This window comes from Anguilla anguilla, chromosome 13 (genome assembly GCF_013347855.1).
Source record: "Anguilla anguilla isolate fAngAng1 chromosome 13, fAngAng1.pri, whole genome shotgun sequence".
In the NCBI taxonomy this organism is placed as follows: Eukaryota; Metazoa; Chordata; class Actinopteri; order Anguilliformes; family Anguillidae; genus Anguilla; species Anguilla anguilla.
The window spans coordinates 25,880,510-25,898,007 of NC_049213.1; the positions used below are offsets into that span (position 1 = coordinate 25,880,510).

At 43.3% G+C, this 17,498-nt stretch overlaps 1 protein-coding gene across 8 annotated transcripts; it reads right to left on the bottom strand.

Annotated features, from left to right (window-relative positions):
- Window positions 1–87: 87 nt before the first annotated feature.
- Window positions 88–17,358, bottom strand: LOC118211774 (protein polybromo-1-like). Of its 8 annotated transcripts, none has more exons than XM_035389215.1 (30): window positions 17,069–17,257; window positions 16,096–16,255; window positions 15,132–15,229; window positions 14,862–15,009; window positions 14,212–14,361; window positions 13,919–14,035; window positions 13,700–13,768; window positions 13,222–13,320; window positions 12,530–12,615; window positions 11,911–12,002; window positions 11,432–11,648; window positions 10,795–10,936; window positions 9,159–9,253; window positions 8,500–8,794; window positions 8,246–8,351; window positions 7,393–8,032; window positions 6,798–7,009; window positions 6,403–6,588; window positions 6,130–6,287; window positions 5,734–6,000; window positions 5,246–5,391; window positions 4,866–5,023; window positions 4,127–4,310; window positions 3,422–3,626; window positions 2,919–3,120; window positions 2,577–2,738; window positions 1,956–2,114; window positions 1,090–1,157; window positions 793–1,000; window positions 88–474 (listed from the first exon to the last, which is right to left on the bottom strand). In XM_035389215.1, the coding sequence occupies exons 2-30, from the start codon at window positions 16,234–16,236 to the stop codon at window positions 302–304; spliced, it is 4,983 nt and encodes a 1,660-aa protein (XP_035245106.1). In that variant the 5' UTR covers window positions 16,237–16,255; window positions 17,069–17,257; the 3' UTR covers window positions 88–301. The 8 variants fall into 8 exon arrangements, with proteins under 8 accessions (XP_035245106.1, XP_035245110.1, XP_035245109.1 ...); XM_035389219.1 differs by having other exon boundaries at window positions 2,661–2,738; window positions 17,069–17,256; XM_035389218.1 differs by having other exon boundaries at window positions 8,500–8,779; window positions 17,069–17,253.
- Window positions 17,359–17,498: the final 140 nt, after the last annotated feature.

A 17,498-nucleotide genomic window follows, 5' to 3' on the forward strand; every position in this document is an offset into this window, starting at 1 on the left:
TGTTTTATAAACCAGCTAATTGCAATTAATGTGGACATTAGTTCCAAGAAACAAACAGAAAGTGAAAAAAACAGTCAAGATATCATATGGGGTTTTCTTACATTTTATATAAAAACACCAATAACAAGTATTTTTACAAAGGCCGTAATTTAACAATACAAAACAAACAAAAACAAAACACTGAGACAGAGCATATTTTGACACATTAAAACCCCTGACACACATCATGTACATTGAAAAATTACTGATTTTTGTGATGTAGTCTCACCCCCAACATTTATAATGCTGCACGACAGAGCGTCTAAACATTCTGCTGATTATTAGAATGGCGGATGTTCAGTGTGTCTCGTAGCATCAGATCTCGCAGTCGCCAAAGTGCATCTGCCATGGTGGTGTGGGCACCTTTGCTCTTCAACCAATGGGATGGCAGCCTGCTCTCCTGTTCCTTAGTCAGACGCACGTCTTTTCTACGAGCTATGGAAGCATATATAAAGAGCTAAGTACAGTGAGTTTTTTCCCCACATTGTTCTGTGAACAGAAACCAATTTCAAACACATTTCTCCAATGTTTATGATCACTTCTGTGGTAATGTAAGTAATGTAATGTAAAGACCTAAATGTACAGTTACTAACCTATGCTCCAAATCCTCAAGAGGAAAAATTTATATTTTTATATTATTTTTATTTATTAAGCATTTAACCCTCGTCTACAATCTCACAATGATTCTCTGACGCATAAATGTTTATGTGTTTGGTAATACAGCCATTTAGGTTCTGGTGAATGCGGACACACCTAGCAGGGTCTGGTCCCACTTGCTGACGGTGGAAGACTCGGCGTTGAGGCCCTCGATGTACTTCAGATAGGCCTCGGAGTGCAGGAGACGCTGGGACTTGGGTGGCGGGGCCACAAACATGGGGGTGGAGGGCTGCTGGAGAGCTGGCTGTAATGCCTGAGCCTGCCCTGGATAGGGTGGCGGGGCCTGCTGGCCTTGAGCACCCAGCTGCAGGAGAATGCCACATATCGTGGTTAGCAGTTTATGTACAATGAACTGAGCCCTGTATTCTCTGTTTGTATGGGCGATCACTTCACCTGTTGCCCATAAGAGCTTCCGGCTCCGGTACTGCCTGCCATGCCATTCAAACCTTGTCCCATCGCACCTGTGGTGAAAACAGCAGCAGCCAGTCAGGAATGGAGCACCACAGAAACCCAGTGCAGCACTGTGTGCCCTGAGTTTAACCCCAGGACTGTGGTCCTGTACTGCAACTGTCAGCAGCTAAAGAAGAGGTGGGTAAACTGTAAATATGAAGTTTTCTAGGCATCTTTTCATCAAGATTTATATTAATGATTACACCGAGAGAAATTAAATAATTTAAACTGTGAGGTAGGGTAATTAGTGACACACTTTTCTCTCTCCCTTAAAGTTAGCGGTGATGCACCAATTTAGACTGACTTGTGCATGCTGAATGCAGCTTTTAAAGCACACCATTATTTAAAAACAATAAATACTCAAATGTGATGCAGTATGCTAGTAGTTTACGTTCAGTGGAATAACAAAGGTAGGGTAAATATTTGCTAGCACTTATTCAAACATGAAGAAGACAATTATATTGAAAGTGATGTTAGTGATGTACCATTTAAAGATTAAGTAAATATTTTCTGATGGATTTTATTAGTTCACGCACTTGATTCAAATTAAGAGATTCTGAGTGTTAAAATGACTAATCATTGGAATTAGTGATCATTTTGGCAAGTTTAATTTCCAGACATAACTACACTCAAACGGCAAGGTCATCTGAAACTTTGTCACCACGCAGATCTGGTGGTTTGGGTAATTGATAAAGTACTTGAGCCTATGGTACAGGTAGCCCCTCCAGTGGGTGAGAGTGGCAGACAAGAAGCAACTGCATGGGCGTGGCAAGGAGAGTGGTGGATGGTGGTGGTGGAAGTGTTCTTACCCGGGTATGGCATGCCAGGGAACCCAGATACACCTGGTGGCAGGTGGTGGGGCAATGCAGGCAGCCCCATGTGATGAGGTGGCATGCTGCCCATACTGACTATGCCATCAACAGGGCCCTGCAAGGGCAGCATAGGTAGACCACAGGCCCCCATCATGCCTTGGAGGGATAACAACACAACATGTCCATGCATCACTGTCATGCAACTAGTAAATGCTACCATGCATTACCAATTAATGGCACACACTTCAAACAACAATGAGCACAGAACATGTAGACAGATTAGGAATAAAGGTGAGTTTGAGAAAAAAGAAGAATACACACAGACTGGATTATACAGAAATTATTATTTTGATGGCATGCTGTTAATGATGTGATTAAGAACAAGCACAGATTGAATGTAACTGAAAAGAACACAAAAACATTTAAAATTATAGGCTGCTTGCATGTCAAATTGCATGTTTTTTCTTTTGGGTAAAAGTTTGTTAATATGGATGCAATTATGGGCAAATAGGTGATGGCTATAATTTAAAAAAAGAAACATGGGATATTTGAGCAGTGCTGCTTCGTACTCCAGCTCTAGAGTCACCACAAAGTCAATCTGCATCTGTGAGGGGTTACCTGACACAGACGTCATGTTCTGGTTAAGCATCCCCATTGGGGTCGGGAGAGGCACCACCCCCATGAGCGCCCCTACTGGGGTACCTGCTCTGGGGGAAGCCCCCTGCTGCTGCTGGGCTGCCCTCTCCCGCTCCTGCTGCTCGGCCACTTTGGCTGCCCGCTCTGCAACACACACGAGGGACACAGTGAGCATTCATCGATTCAGTCAGCAGGACGGCACCCACACACACGGAGCGCGGTCACCACCCCGAGCAAATGCACCAGCATTTCCCTTTAACCGGACGAGCCGTAGAAACGCAGGCAGGACCGGTGCAGGAGTGCGGCTCCACGGCCTCCTCTCACCTTCGTACTCGGCCTTCTTGGAGGCCTCCAGGTTCCTCCACTCCGTGCCCACCAGACGGCTCAGCTCTCCGAAGGAGAAGTCGGGGTGCTGGGCTTTGATCACCGCCCGCATTTCGCTGCTGAACAGGATGTAGCCGCTCATGTTGATCTTCCTCTTCGACCCCTCCTTCTTGGACAATCCCTTCATGGACTTCGGAGTTGACTGCAAAGCCCAACAGCAGGACAGGTTAATCCTTGTCACACTCATGCTCATAAATATCTCTAACCCTAGTCATTTTAAAATTAATTATCAAAGCAATGCAGAATCAGTTTGACAGCATATGTCATAGTTGTTCCTTTGGAGTAAAAATGAATGAAATTACTTTTAACAATTACTGCACAATTATACAGAAGTATCATAATATTACATAAGTATAAATGCAAAACAAAGTGAGAAAGAATAATAAAGCAGAAATAATAATAATAATTATTTTTATTTATGCTAATTTCCCTTGAAATCTGACCTGCGGGGGGGTGAATGGCATGAGGTCCATGTCGCTGGCCAGAGGAGTCTGCAGCTGACCCGTGGATGACGCGTCTGCAGCCTCTCCATCCTCGTCCCCCAGGTCGTCCAGCTCGTCGTCTCCCATCAGAGCAAACTTGGCCTCCAGCTCCTCGATCTTCCGGTCCAGCAGGGGTGATGGCTCCTTCTGCGGCACAATCAGCTTCCTGACCGTAACAGAGGGGAAGAGGACCTGTTTCCGTCCCTGCCGCATGTCATGAAGCTGATGATGAAGGTTTGGGTTCAAGCGCACCTTTAGGTAATCTCTGGACTCCATATCCAATAGTACATTGTACTGATAATAGTACGCTCACCTCACTGGCATGTTTTGAACCTGCCTCATGATTCATAAGTTGATAAAACCCCACAAAGATCACGAGCAAGGAAAGCTTCCTTCCTACTGTACTTATCCCAGTTTAATTTAATTCATAATATTTGATGAATCCTGTAGGATTTCTAAGGTTTGCAGGTGTGCAGGTTTAGGTATGCTTTTTGACATTAAGCGAAATTCTTAGTGTCCATATCTCCATTTGTGGAACCCTTGCATCCAGTGAATAGTCTGCTAGACAATATGAATACATAATAGAATTTAAATACGTGGCCGTAGACACACCTGCATTCGGGCCATATTCCCCTCAGACAAAAACACGCAAGCTGTTCGTCTGACCTGAAGTAGTAGATCTCGTCGTCAACGACCTTGGCGGAAAGCGAGAAGCGCTTCAGGCCCTTGAACTTCTTCATCTGCTTCTCGCTCTCGATGTAACGACTCTCGCACAGCAGAACATCATCCTCAGGCACCTCCGTCGGCCGGCATGACAGGTAGTCCTTGAAGGAGGACACTGCGCATTTCCCTGAGGCCAGATGCAAGCATGCGGAGGAAGGAGGTCAGATTATATTAGGGGGAAAACAGTGAAGAAATGAAAACGTTTTTATAAACCCAATCTGCGTGTTGACTTTTTACGTCTTAATGTGCTACTAGTTCTTTGGAAGAGGAAGACATTGTGATTCTTGTGATTGAATGGGACGGGTAAACATGGCACACATACTCACCAAAATAAAAAGTTATTAAAATTATCTGAATTACAGCTTCTATTGCTTTCCTAAGTCAGGCACAAATGTTACTTCCAACTACATATCAAGCCAGAAATAAAAAAAAAATAAAAATCAGGAAAAGTCAGTTTAGCAACTTAATTTGCTTATACACACACAAGCAGGGTTGTGGGGGTGAGTACTTATGCAACTGGCTTTGGTAAACGGAAGATGGACTAGTATGGACTAGTGACAGACAGGCTTTTCAGGTCCGTGTACCTGTAACAGAATGTTCTGGTCACTGAAAGCTGTGTGTAAACGTGTATACTGTAAGATCAGGTGAGCAGTGGTGTAAAGTCAGGTGAAAGGGAGAGTACCTATGACACAGCTCATGGGGCAGGCCTCCTCCAGATTGCTGAGGAACACCTCCTTCTTGTAGAACATCTTGGTGGGCTCGTGCTCAGTCTCCTCTGGGTGAATGAAGATGGGCCCGAAGAAGTAGGCTGCTCCATCTCGCACCCACATCTTCTCAATCCTGCCACAAGGAACAGTTTGTACTAGCTCCTCAACTCAGCCTGCTGCCCAATCTGCTAATTAGCTCAGTGGCAATTATGAAAGGGCAATACCATAGAAAAATTCCAGTAGTAATCGTGTAATAAAGAGAAAACAGGCCACTTAGTCTGTAATAAGTATTAAAGAGCTATTTATGTATGGGATGTCAGGATGATAATGTGAGTATTTCTATTTCCCGCCTCACCTGCCCACTCTGTGACGCACTAGACCATGTGACCGGATGTAGACACAGTCGCCCACTTTCAGCCAGGTGTCATTGTAGCGGAGCTGCTCGTAGTACTGGCATCCTGGCTCCCCGCTGCTCACGTCCACGGGCACCTCTTCCTTTTCCTGAAGCCACACCAACACGAGCCAGCACACATTAGCCACCCCATTGTGAATATAGTACATATCTCAATCTGAGCTCCTCCAAGGTCTAACCAATCAGAATAGCAAATTATATGTGTTAGTGTCTGCCATGAAGGAGTTGTCTAGTACTTTGACATTCCAATGGTTATGTGCAAACAAGACATTAACTAATTGCTAAATAAAAAATGTAACTGTCTGTTAATTCATTTCAGGCATTTCCTTTCAAATTGTGGGCAATACTGCAGAAATGAATCTTTCAAATAGTTTGGCAATACTGTAGAAAATAATGGTACACGGGCCTTTGGTTCAGACAGGCACGCTGACCTTGTCGATGATGGCGACCGCGTCCGCCACTCTGCCCTCCTCAGACGTCTCCGCTGGCTTCTCCTGCTCATTCTTGGTAGCGTTGGCAAACATGGAGGCCACCCGCACCACAGGCAGTGGCGTGTCACGGGGAGCAAACCGGACCGAGCTCAGGGGCATGGTCCACATCTTGATCTTCTTGAAAGACTTGGTCTTGGCCGAGTACCGCGACTCGCACACGAAGACGTCCTCTGGTCTGAAGCCATCTGGTTGCAGCTTGAAGTACTCCTGCAAGCAAAGATGCACAGCAGTCATTGGCTGAAATAAGAATGCAATCACATCATTTAATCATAAATGTCTCTGAAGAACCTTTCCCAATGACTCCCCGTCTCAACATTGTGAATACAGTGTATTTACCTTCACAAACATAACCACACATTTCCCCATTATCTTGCTAACGGGAATTTTGTTGTAGTAATCGCTCTTAAACACTTCTTTCTCCAGAAACTTGCGTGTGGCCAAGTGGAAGGTTTCATTGGGTCTGTAGAACCAGCAGCCGTACAGCCATTTCTCACCTGCATGAGAACAACATTGCAATCTTCTCAGATTGATTCAGTTCACATGGACAGTTCTCCTAAATAATTATAAAAAACTCTATCCAGAGAGAGAGAGGAGTGAAGGAGCTCTTACCAGCGTCGTCCTGCCAGAGGCGCTCGATGCACACGATGTGCGGCTGCAGGTTCTGCTCTGCGGGCTCCACGTACACATAGTCCCCCACGTGGTACATGCTGTCCTTAAAGCTGCAGTCCTGGCTGTACGTGCGCTGGAGCCCTGACTGCCAGGCCGAACCCGCTGGGTCCTCACTCTTCTCAGCCTCTGCAGCCAATCAGAGGGCTATTATTTACGCAGCCTCATAATTATGACAACATTTACTCCTTTCCAGCATCCATTCTGTTTGTGCCTGCTACTACAGTGTCACTCGGATTCCTAATTTGCACTGAATGCCTGGCATTGAGAGATGAAGCTGGCCATTGTATGGATGACATGATAGCCAGCTTCCTCTGATGATGATAGCGAAAGTATACCTTTCTTTTCCTCTTCCCTCTTCAGCTTGTCCTCCTCCATCTCTTTGGGGAGCTTCTCCTTCTTCTCCTTCTCCACGTCGCTGTGGAGGTGCTTGGTGGTGTAGCTGAGGGCGGGGGAGAGCAGGATCTCCCCGTTCTTGCACAGCTCGTCCCGTATCCGGATGAAGAACTGCTGCAGCTCCACCGCATCCTCGAAGATCTCCGAGTCCGTCCTGCCACAGGGAAAACACAGCCGGGTTTAAAACCACGCACCAGCCGGCTCTGATCTGGCTTTTCTGTAGTATATTTCGTCTGTAGGGTTTATACTAGTCACTGGATCACAGACACCAGAGAGAGGAAAAAAAACTGCATTCAAACCCAATTGTATTTCAAAAATCAAAGCCTTTTATTCACCAGCTTCCTCTTCAAAAAGGGTACAGCATATAAATTATACATAATACATTCTCCAGAGATATCCCCAGAGGAAATGCACTACTCTGAAAAAAATCACAACCTCCTGGAATAATCTTATCACTGTAATTACCATTGTACAACCCAGCTGGAGGAACTTAGCGAAAAGAAAGGATCGAGTGGATGGGCAATCCCAATGTCTCACCTGTGCAGCCGCCTGGCTTTCTCCAGCACCTCAAACATGTGCTCCTGGAAGACGTCCAGCCTCCTGTAGCAGCCGTTGTCCACGTTGGCTCGGATGATCTCGAAGTTGAGCGGTGGCTTGGTGGGGGCGGCCGGGTCCTGGGCGGGGATCTCGGCCAGCGAGTCGCTGTAGCAGCGGCCCTCGTCGTCCTGGTGGCTCAGCACCGAGACGAAGAGGTTGTGGACCAGCTCCCGGATGAGCAGGGTGACGTTGGGGACGTGGCCGTCCTCCCCGCCCTCCAGGTCCCGCCGTGTCTCCAGCAGGACCTTGTGCAGCACCAGAGCGTCCTTGTAGATCAGGGACTCGGGCTCGTTGTAGGTGCAGGCGTTGTTGAACATCAGAACGAAGTCCTCCACCAGGGAGTCCACGTCCTGGTACTTGTTGGCCATCATGTGGCTCTTGATCTTCTCCATGTCGACGGGCTTCTTGATGGTGATGTAGTAGTCGGGCAGCTCGGCGCGGGAGGGCAGGCGGAGGAAGATGGTGCTGAGGCGGCGGCCACGCCTGTCCGTGTAGTTCTTCACCGCCTCGTACAGCTCGTTCAGCTTCTGCTGCAGAGGAGTCAGGTACTTGGATTTCTTCAGGGAGATTCCACTCTTCCCTGGAAATACAGAGCTGCACGTTACCACTGAGTACGGATAGTAAGAGTTTTGTATGCATCGTGCTTTCCCAGGATATAGCAATGCTCACAGTTTAAAATGCATCTTGAGTGTATCTGACTTTAAGCAGACAAAATTAGCGTAGCGTGTGTGTTTCATCATTTAAAATGGACACACTGACAGAAAAATCCCGTCATTTCCGAAGCGACACATACGTATTTTTAACTTGGGGGAAGCTATGTCGTCATCATCAGGCACAGGCCCCAACTCCCTCCTCTTGTCCTTCAAGATCCTCTCCAGGATGTTGGCATCATTATAGACCTGATAATCAGCAGACATGCCATATTACTCTTTAACTGGTCGCTATGGTAAAAAAAAGAAAATAACAAAACAAATACAAAGGAACACTTTTGCCCGGTTTTCTGTGTATGACTGACATCCTCATCCCTGCCCGCGATTGGACGCATACCTGGGAGCCCTCCTCGTTGTAGTGTCGTGCGTTCCGGAACATCAGCCTCATGTCCTCCATCATCATGTCCTCGCTCAAGTACTTTTCGGAGCGGATGTTGTGATCGATGGTCCTGAGGTCCACGGGCTCCAGGATGATCTTGTAGTAGTCAGGGTAGTCCTTCTTGGAGGGCTTGACCATGAAGAGGTCGCAGAGCCTGCGTCTGGTAAGTGGCTCGCGGGCCTCCGTCACTGCCGAGTACAGCAACTTCATCCTCCTCTTCTTACTGTTCTTCTTGTGACTGGAACAAACAAAGCTGTCAAACTATCAATGGGTTTCACACTTGAATAATATCAATATTATTTTAGTATTATTTAGAGTTTAAACAAACTGTAAACAAGGCCACATTCTCATTCATTCCTTTAAAATTTTTCATGTTGCATTTCATATTGCCACAGAGAGGATTTTAAAATGATGATTGTTACTGTAACGTTTTTCATGGCAGCTAGAATTCACAGCACAAGTTCCCCCAAGTGCAAATAAGTCAAAACTTCCAGATGAAGGTGTAAGTGGAAAAAGTTAATTTTCCTCCCGGGATTGCAGCCTCAAACAGGCAGTGTAGGTAGACAGCCATCTCATTTGGGAGGCTGCGGGGATGATGAAAGAATGATAAAGAGTACCTCTTCCTCTTCCCACTGCCGGTGTCTGACATAGTGCATGACAGCATGCTGTCTCCGTCCTCGTCTTCTCGATGCAGCAGCTCTCTCCTCTTCATCTGAAACACACGGACACGTTCATATCATCCAGCTCCTCAGGCTGCACTCAGACAAAGGCATTAATATTAACTTGCACGCACAAGAACACCTTCCTCTGGAACTGTAAAAACACACCCACCACAAAGCAACAGCTCAACTCACTGACTAGCACAGACAGACTCTCACACGTACACACTCTCTCTCTCTTTCACACTCTCTCTTGCTCTCAGGAGTTCCCACAGTTGATCTCCACACACACACACACACGCGCGCACACAGTTTCTCTCTCTCTTCACCTCTCTCAGGAATTTCCACTCTCTTTCGCATACTCACACAGACATATTAATGATGAGAAGTTCTGGAGTACAGACACATATTTCTGACACCACATTTATATTAAGCAACTTAAAGGAGCAGCTGCTCCTTTTTTTCCCCCACATAGAGCTTGCATGAATATTTAACAGGCTGAAGCAGGATGAACCCCCACAATAAGCATCATTAACCGCACACAGACACTAACATTATCTGCATTCTGAACATTAAGCACCCTTAACTGTACAATGAAGCAATCCCCAATGTTAATTTTCCCTAGATAGACTGTATTCAGGAGCAATCCAAAAAAAGAACTGAATTCCAGGAAAGGCTTTTTTTTTCCTCCTAAATGTACATTTAGGAGGAAAAATAATGATAAAGAATTATTTTCCAGATGCCGTCTCACATGCAACCATTCAGTAAGAATATGAAACGGAGAAAAAACCGGGAGCTCTAGTGTGAAGCAGTTTCCCCAAGCACACAGGAAGAGAGCCTATCAGTGAATATCATTACACAGGGACGGAGAACTGAGAGACAGCAAGTCTCATCAATGTTTCAGCGCTAGCAGTTATCTGATCCAATTCCAAATGCCAGACAGATAGCCACAAAAACACACACACACACACACACACGCAGATGAATGTATGTGCATGTATGCACAGTAACAATAAAAGTGTAAATGAAAGAGTGCAATAGAGCATTTGTGCAAAATTTTCTCAACAATATATTACCAATGGCATACACATAGTAAAAAGCACGTTGTTACCTCTGAAACGTCTCGCTCCGCTCAGCACACCGAAAGCACAAAGCCAATAATAAACGCTTGATAATAAATGGTTTCCATGTTGCTACCCAACTGAATCTAATTCTGGAAACTATCCATAGCGTTTTGTTCCTGATTTCCCGGTTTGTGGTTCACAGTTTTCACAGTGTTTGCCTGAGATCACTTTTGTAAGCGGGCCCAGGTTAGGGTTGCATGTTAGCATCCTAAAAGACCGACGAAAAGACTTCAACGTTGGCCAAGACCAATGGTCCAGCAAAAATAATCACGTTTTGCTGTGATCATCACCACATTTTATTTGAAACCCAGCTCTGATCACCAGTCAATGCAGTGGAAATAACAGGAATATTCCACACCGTGCAATGTGCCCTTTTATAGGTTACCAGCCACCACAGTCAGCAATTTCCAGTATTGGACCATCCTGCTTATGATAACCGACACACTACTGACGACCGGGTGCACACTAACCTGCAGAATCTGCTGAAGCTTCATAACCCGCTTGTAGATGTGAGAGTGGGGCACATTGTAGCGCTTGGCATTCTCAAACATCAGCACAAGGTCGGCCTCCATCTGCTCCACGCTTTCATACTCATTGTTTTTCATTTTGCTCCTGCAAAGAGAAAGGCAAAATCAGCCCCCTCCAACAAACACAGTCACTCAAGTTTACCATTAAAGAGCTCTATGGTTGACACACTAGGCTCGCCCACCATTACAACAGGACAAAAATTATGAGTGAGTAAAGACAAGTGCGTACACAATGACTGACAGAATGAGGGAAAGAGGTAAAAAGGTACAATTAGGGTGCAAATCCAGCTGAACTATTTTTCATATTATTACTCCTATCATTGGAGCTCTTGACCACAGCTTGACGACTTTCTGGAATAATGAAGAGCAATATTGCGCTTTCCATTTCAAAACAGAATGAATAACATCATTACCATGAATAACAAAAATTATTTTGATTGGACATTCTTGACAAACCTTAACTCAAAATCCCTTTCTGGAGTAAACCCGAGATTACCTGCATTCCAGTAATAAAAAATAAAAAAAAAAATAATAATATAAGAAATATGACAAATTGAAAAATGAAATTGTGAGTAGCTACCGGATCTGCTGCAGGGAGATGGGCTGCTTGATCTGGTGGAAGTAGTCGGGATAGTCCTTCCGGGACGGCAGCTGCAGGAAGGGCTCTGCGATGAGCTGTCCCTGGCTGTTCCTCCCGCCCCGCACCGCCTCGTACAGCTGGAAGATGGGGTTACTCACGTCCATGCTGGAGTGCATGCACTCGGCCTCCGTCTCCCCTTCATCGTAGCGGACGGCGCCTAAAATAACACAAAGAATCCCAGCAGGTTGGTGGAGCAGACTTCGTTACAAACCAATACCAATTATAGGTGCATTACATTTACAATACACACAAGTTACAGATGCATTGCATTTACAATACATACAAATTACAGGTGCATTAAATTTACAATAATACGTACATACAGGCGCATTACATTTCTGAGGCAGACGGAACTGATACGCATGTCAACTGAGCTCCTCTATACTGGTGATCCCAGAATGCACTGCAGTGGGACATACCAGAAAGCATGGCGTCCTCATCGCTCTCTGAGCCATACTGAAGTGCCAGGGTGATGGATGGGAAGCGGTCTCCCTGTGCTGACCTTCGATTCCTGACACACGTATGAACACAGACAATCAGAAGAGATGCATCAACACCTATTACAAACAAGCTGTTTCTTTTTTTTTCCCAATTTACAGTCCTATGCAAAAGTCAGAGACCACCCTTTTGTTTATTCGATTTTCAGTCAAATCAGCCATTCAGTGCAATTTTTTTTCAGTGTCAGACAATAAAGCAGGAAACATATATTCAAACCCGAAAATTACAGAAAAGCCTCCACCAATACATGATATCAAATCAGTATTCGTACTTTCTTTTGCACACCCTTCTACTTTAAGTCTTCCATCCTTCCAATCAACAAACAAGCTGTGTCCTCCCAAAAACAGCTGTTACCAGAAGTGTCAATGATGTTATGTCATAAGATAACTGAATACAATGTTGAACATGTATTCAGTCAGTGCAAGATGTACATCTAAAATGTTTTATGGCATATAGGGAGTTTGGAGCCAAATCTTATTAAATAATGCTGAAAAAGTATTCACATTTTACGTAAGTGAGTGACATATTTGAAAAAAATACCTGATACGAATACTGGATTTAGTGGGCTCAGCATACTCAATGTCCAACTTTCTCTGAATGAAAATCTTCTTGATGGTGTTTGCATCCTTTAATGGTGAAGAAAATAGAGAAATTTGCATAATAATGTTAATTTGAATATTTTTAGAATGTGCACACCAACTTGTGCTTCAGATACTGTGGCATTGTTTGCCAATTATAGCATTTAGAATTGCAACAAGTATTAGTTTTATGGATGCACAATGATACTGGGGTCATATTGGTATAGGATGAAAATTTGTCATAACTTCATAAAATTAACTGATAGATATTGGCCTGAGGCTAAGATTACTGCTGGTATGATGACGCTTGCATGCGGTGGTGAGTCGACAGATTTAATTTATACCCCGGTGATGCTGTAAATTAGGTAAAAATGCCATGCTAAAAAAGTAGTCTTATCATTGTCATCTGAGAATTGGCCAATGAAATATCGTTTACAGACTTCAGCTGCTGAATTTCCACATCGTGCACCCCTATAAACGTGACTGATATTAGGAAGCACAAAAGATGATGAACTCTTGCAAAGTAGTCAAAGGAAATCAAAATAATCACAGAACATAATGACTTGACTTACATTTTTTACTTTTTATTATCTTTCATTTTTAAAACTGTTATTTTCCAAATTTAAGAATTCAAAGAATATATTACACAGATACCTTAAAAACCTGTGACCCAGGCTCATTGTATGTTTTGGCATTTTTCACCAGAAGGTCTATGTCCTTGGCCATGGCACTGACACTTTTGTAGTAGCCCATCTAGAAAACAAATTTGGCACAGATACTAAGACGGACTAACTCTGCAACAATTGATCTAACTAATGGAGTCAACAAATTACATTAAAAAAATTTTTTTAATCTGTTTTGGAACTGAGGAACAGATACTGTTCTGGGTAACTTACCTTCATTTCATTGCTGGGTGAACTACCCCTTTAAGCCTTAACTGCAGTGAAAATATAAGCTAATGAAACATAACTAACATTTCTTGTTTGATCAATTACATCTAAAGGAGAAGAAATACGAAGACACAAATAAAGTAACACGTAGCACTAGCTGTACTTGTGTGTGAGCGAGTGTGTGCATGCACTTGTGCTGAAGCGATACACCAATTACATCACATGATCAAGTTCCACCATACCTGTATCCTCTGAGCAATGGTTTTCAGATCTATTGGTTCCTTTATTATGGCAAAATAGTCTGGGTATTGCTGAAAAATGAATCACAAATATTAAGTATCTTTAATAAAAATGTACTTGCAATCACATTGAGCAGTATATTAACAAAAACAAAATTACATCCAGTGACACATGGGTATAGGCCTGCTGAGAAGACCCTGTGCACACAGAGCGGCTCTTACCACTTTCGAGGGCAGCTTCTGAAAGAGTTCGCTGATCAGACGGCCAGAGGGCTCGGTAAAGGTCACCACAGCCTCCAGGAGCTGCTCCAGGACCTCCCTCAGGCAGCTGGGTGGAGCCTGTCAACCAAGCAGGGGCAGGAAATAAGAGACAAGTGCAATGAAACACATGGATTTGCACACGTGCACAAGCTATCTGTACGCTGCTATGCACTTTCTGCATAAACTGTTACAGCAGAAAGGCACAGATAGATTTAGCAATTTATTTGAAGTTTATAAATGCCTAATGTCCTCACCTCTTCTTCGGTGGAGGCCACGGGGGCTTCCTGCATGTCTTCCCCATCCTCTTCATCCTCCTCGTAGTCCCCTCTTTGCACGAACTCATTCTTTGTGCGCAAGTAGAGGTCCCACAGCTTGCAAGCAGCCTTGTACTCTGGGCTCTCAGCCTACACAAAAATGTATTTTCTTTTCTGTATTTTCCCAATACCCAACTATTTAAATGCTCCTTTCGAAAGAGCAAAAGACACTATACACATGCACAGAAGACAAATTAATTACAAGAGAATAGAACTTCAGTTGTACTTGCAGATCTCATTTATTCAGCTAATTTTTCACTAGACCTCCAAATAAGTCATAAATTTAGCTCTGATGAAGGTCTATCAGAAAAACATCATTATCGTTCAAAAATGATAATCTCTTCCAGGTTAAACAAAAGGAAAAAAAAAAATCAACTGAAAGCAAAGTATAATATGATTGTATATAATTTAATGCACATCAGAAGAAGTGACACAACCTTTACAACAAATAACTAACCTAAAAAAATGTACTTAGTCCATTGCATGAATGTTGTATTCTATCAGAATCTACTGGATCAGCAATTCAGCATGCCATTTTCCACACTCACTTAGCACAGGGATATACTGTGTACATATGTGGTGCCTGCTACCTTGTAATAAGTCTTTGCATTGTTGAACAGGAGTTGAAAGTCAACAGTGAGCTGCTCCACATCATCATACTCCTCCATCTTCAACTTCTGCTGGATTTTCATCATGTCTATGGGCTGGGCCACCACTTCATAATAGTCTGGTTGGTTCCTTCAAAAGAAGACAAAACAGTAATAACAATGAGCACTCATTTTTATTAAGGAACACTAATTGTTATAATTTCACAGTAAAAAATAAAAAAATGAAATTGGTCCACCCCTCAAGTATAGTACCTTCGCTTTGGAGCCCTGATAAAGAGTTCACAGAGCAGCCTTCCATGGTCATCCTTGTAATCTCTGATTGTGTTATACAGCTCATGGCACACTGCAATCTTAGAACACATAAAATCAGTCGAATCAGTTGCAGCGGTATTGATACTCAGCTATTCCACAAGACAGGAAAAAGGCACTTTGAGCAATAAAACATGGCTCTTAAAAGTGAAAGAGGCAATGTTATATTATTTTGTTAACAACATTAATTTCATGGTATTCATAAACATCTTGAGTACAAGCTGTGGTTTGTAGATGGTGAGGCACACACGTTCATTAACTTGGATAGGGTACAACACAACCAATCATTCCAGGCAAGCCATCTGGATTTCTGCTTCAACCTGTTATGGATATGTCTGTCCAAAATAATTTCACAAATTGATGTCAGTGACAGATTGTAGCATTACACAAAACCAAAAGTTTTTTTAAACATTTTAATGAATGAAGGCTTTTCATGCCTTCATTGTAATTACCAAATGTTCTGTGGAGAAGCAAGTCTGGAATCCTGTCAAAGCCAAACCATATTTTCCAATGCAAACAAATAAAAACAAACTTCTATATTTTAAAAATACTATTTAGCATTATGTAACAGAATGACATGGTTAGTTAATTACAATGGTATTAACTGGGCCCATCTAAGATTGGAACAGGGCATAAGTACCAGGTGGCAATAAATCGAGTGGGGGGTGGTTCTACGGCTTTGGGGAAGTCTTCATGATTTACTTCAGACATGAAATCAGAATTTTCAATGGCAATTTCAATTTGTGTTTATATACAGACAATGAAAACGAACCGCCAAGTTAGAGTCATATGCACCACACAAGTGTAGTTAATGTTGATGTCAAACTCACGAACAGACGACACATCTCGTTCTGCTTCCTGCGCTCACTCTCTGTAAAGGTGGAACAAAACTTGGAAATCCACTTACTGGATCAACAGGGGGAATATTGGAAACTCGTCTCCTCTTTCGGGTGCTTCCAGCCGTAGATGAGGAGGTCTGTCCATCGTCAAAGTCACCCCCACTTACACTACTGGAAGGGGAAGTCGCTCTTCGCCTTTTTGAACCCATAGGACAACAGCGAAGTTACCTTACGGGAATGAATTAATGAGCTGAGTTAGCAAAAGATGTACGCACCAACCGTATTTAAAACACAAACATCCAACATCAAAATGAATATAAAAGAAAAACCTACATCTACCGTTGCCTAGCGCAAGCTGGGAGTCATCTGGCGAATAGTAACGCTATGCAACAGTATTTCGTTATGCTGAGTCTAACGTTGGCCAGTTATCTGATTGTATACCCAATTAGAGTGTATGATCTTTCAAGCGTAAAATACATTAAATGTACATCTACCCATCTATATTGCTTGGTTTCTGTATTTTGACTCAAGCAACGCTGCGTACGTGGCTGACGTTAACTTCAATTTCAAACAACGTGTGGAAATCCAGCTGTCAAAACGCCAGTAACGCCCCTGAAAAGATGCTGTTTGTGACCATCACATCGCGTATTATCATTAGTTAGCCAGCTAATTAAACTAGTAACTGGTTGCATTTGTTGTCTTTCAATCTCAGAATACTGCAAGATAACGTTAGACAGTGTTCTAACGTTACCTAGGCTGGCTATTTTACAGCTCGCCCCTGGGTACCGCACCAGTCTGCTTGTTAGCTACTGACCGCGTCCGCGTTAGATAGCTAACAAGTACCCACTCTGGATGGCAGCTAATTAGCTAACGTTAGCTAATCTGTCCGCTCAGCATCCGTTCGGCATCTGTACAGCTGGCTAGCTAGCAAGCTCAGTTAAAGACAATGCAGCAAGCTAGCAGAAGGCAGTCTGTCTTCCCTGAATATAATCAGTTGAATAGCTAACGCATGCTAATCTGAGACCCACTCATGCATCTTACCTTTTATTTGGAATAATAAACACGTAACAAGAAGCTAGCAAATAACATTGTGTTGATTTCGCCTATAAATTTAACCTAGTTTGCACACGAAAAAATTAACCCTTTCCTATCCTAACTGCTAACGGAAGCGGAAGTGTTACAAACGCTAGCTTGTTGCCTGCTGTAGTTTGGCCTTTCGTATTTTTGGTTGTAAAATTTTAGGATTTAAAAATGAATAAACATATAAGTGTTACATAATGTAACGTTAGTTATTCGAAAAAAGTAATTGAACTGATCTGAATTAGATTTTTGCAGAACTATGCTACAATAATAAATAAATCATGGAAAATTTGGTCAAAGGAACCCACTCCTTCCTAAATGATCATTTCACAATCCAACAAATGCATGACATGCAAATGTAGTAATTTTTTAGTAACAGTTGTAGGTATAA

What these genes read in the sequence shown, in the direction of transcription:
- LOC118211774 (XM_035389215.1), bottom strand. Translation starts at nt 16,236, where the DNA reads ATGGGTTCAAAAAGGCGAAGAGCGACTTCCCCTTCCAGTAGTGTAAGT. An exon ending in ATATTCCCCCTGTTGATCCA is followed by an intron (nt 15,230 to 16,095) that starts GTAAGTGGATTT and finishes ATGTGTTCTAAG; the next exon opens with ATTGCAGTGTGCCATGAGCT. An exon ending in GTGCGTCACAGAGTGGGCAG is followed by an intron (nt 5,024 to 5,245) that starts GTGAGGCGGGAA and finishes TCCTTGTGGCAG; the next exon opens with GATTGAGAAGATGTGGGTGC.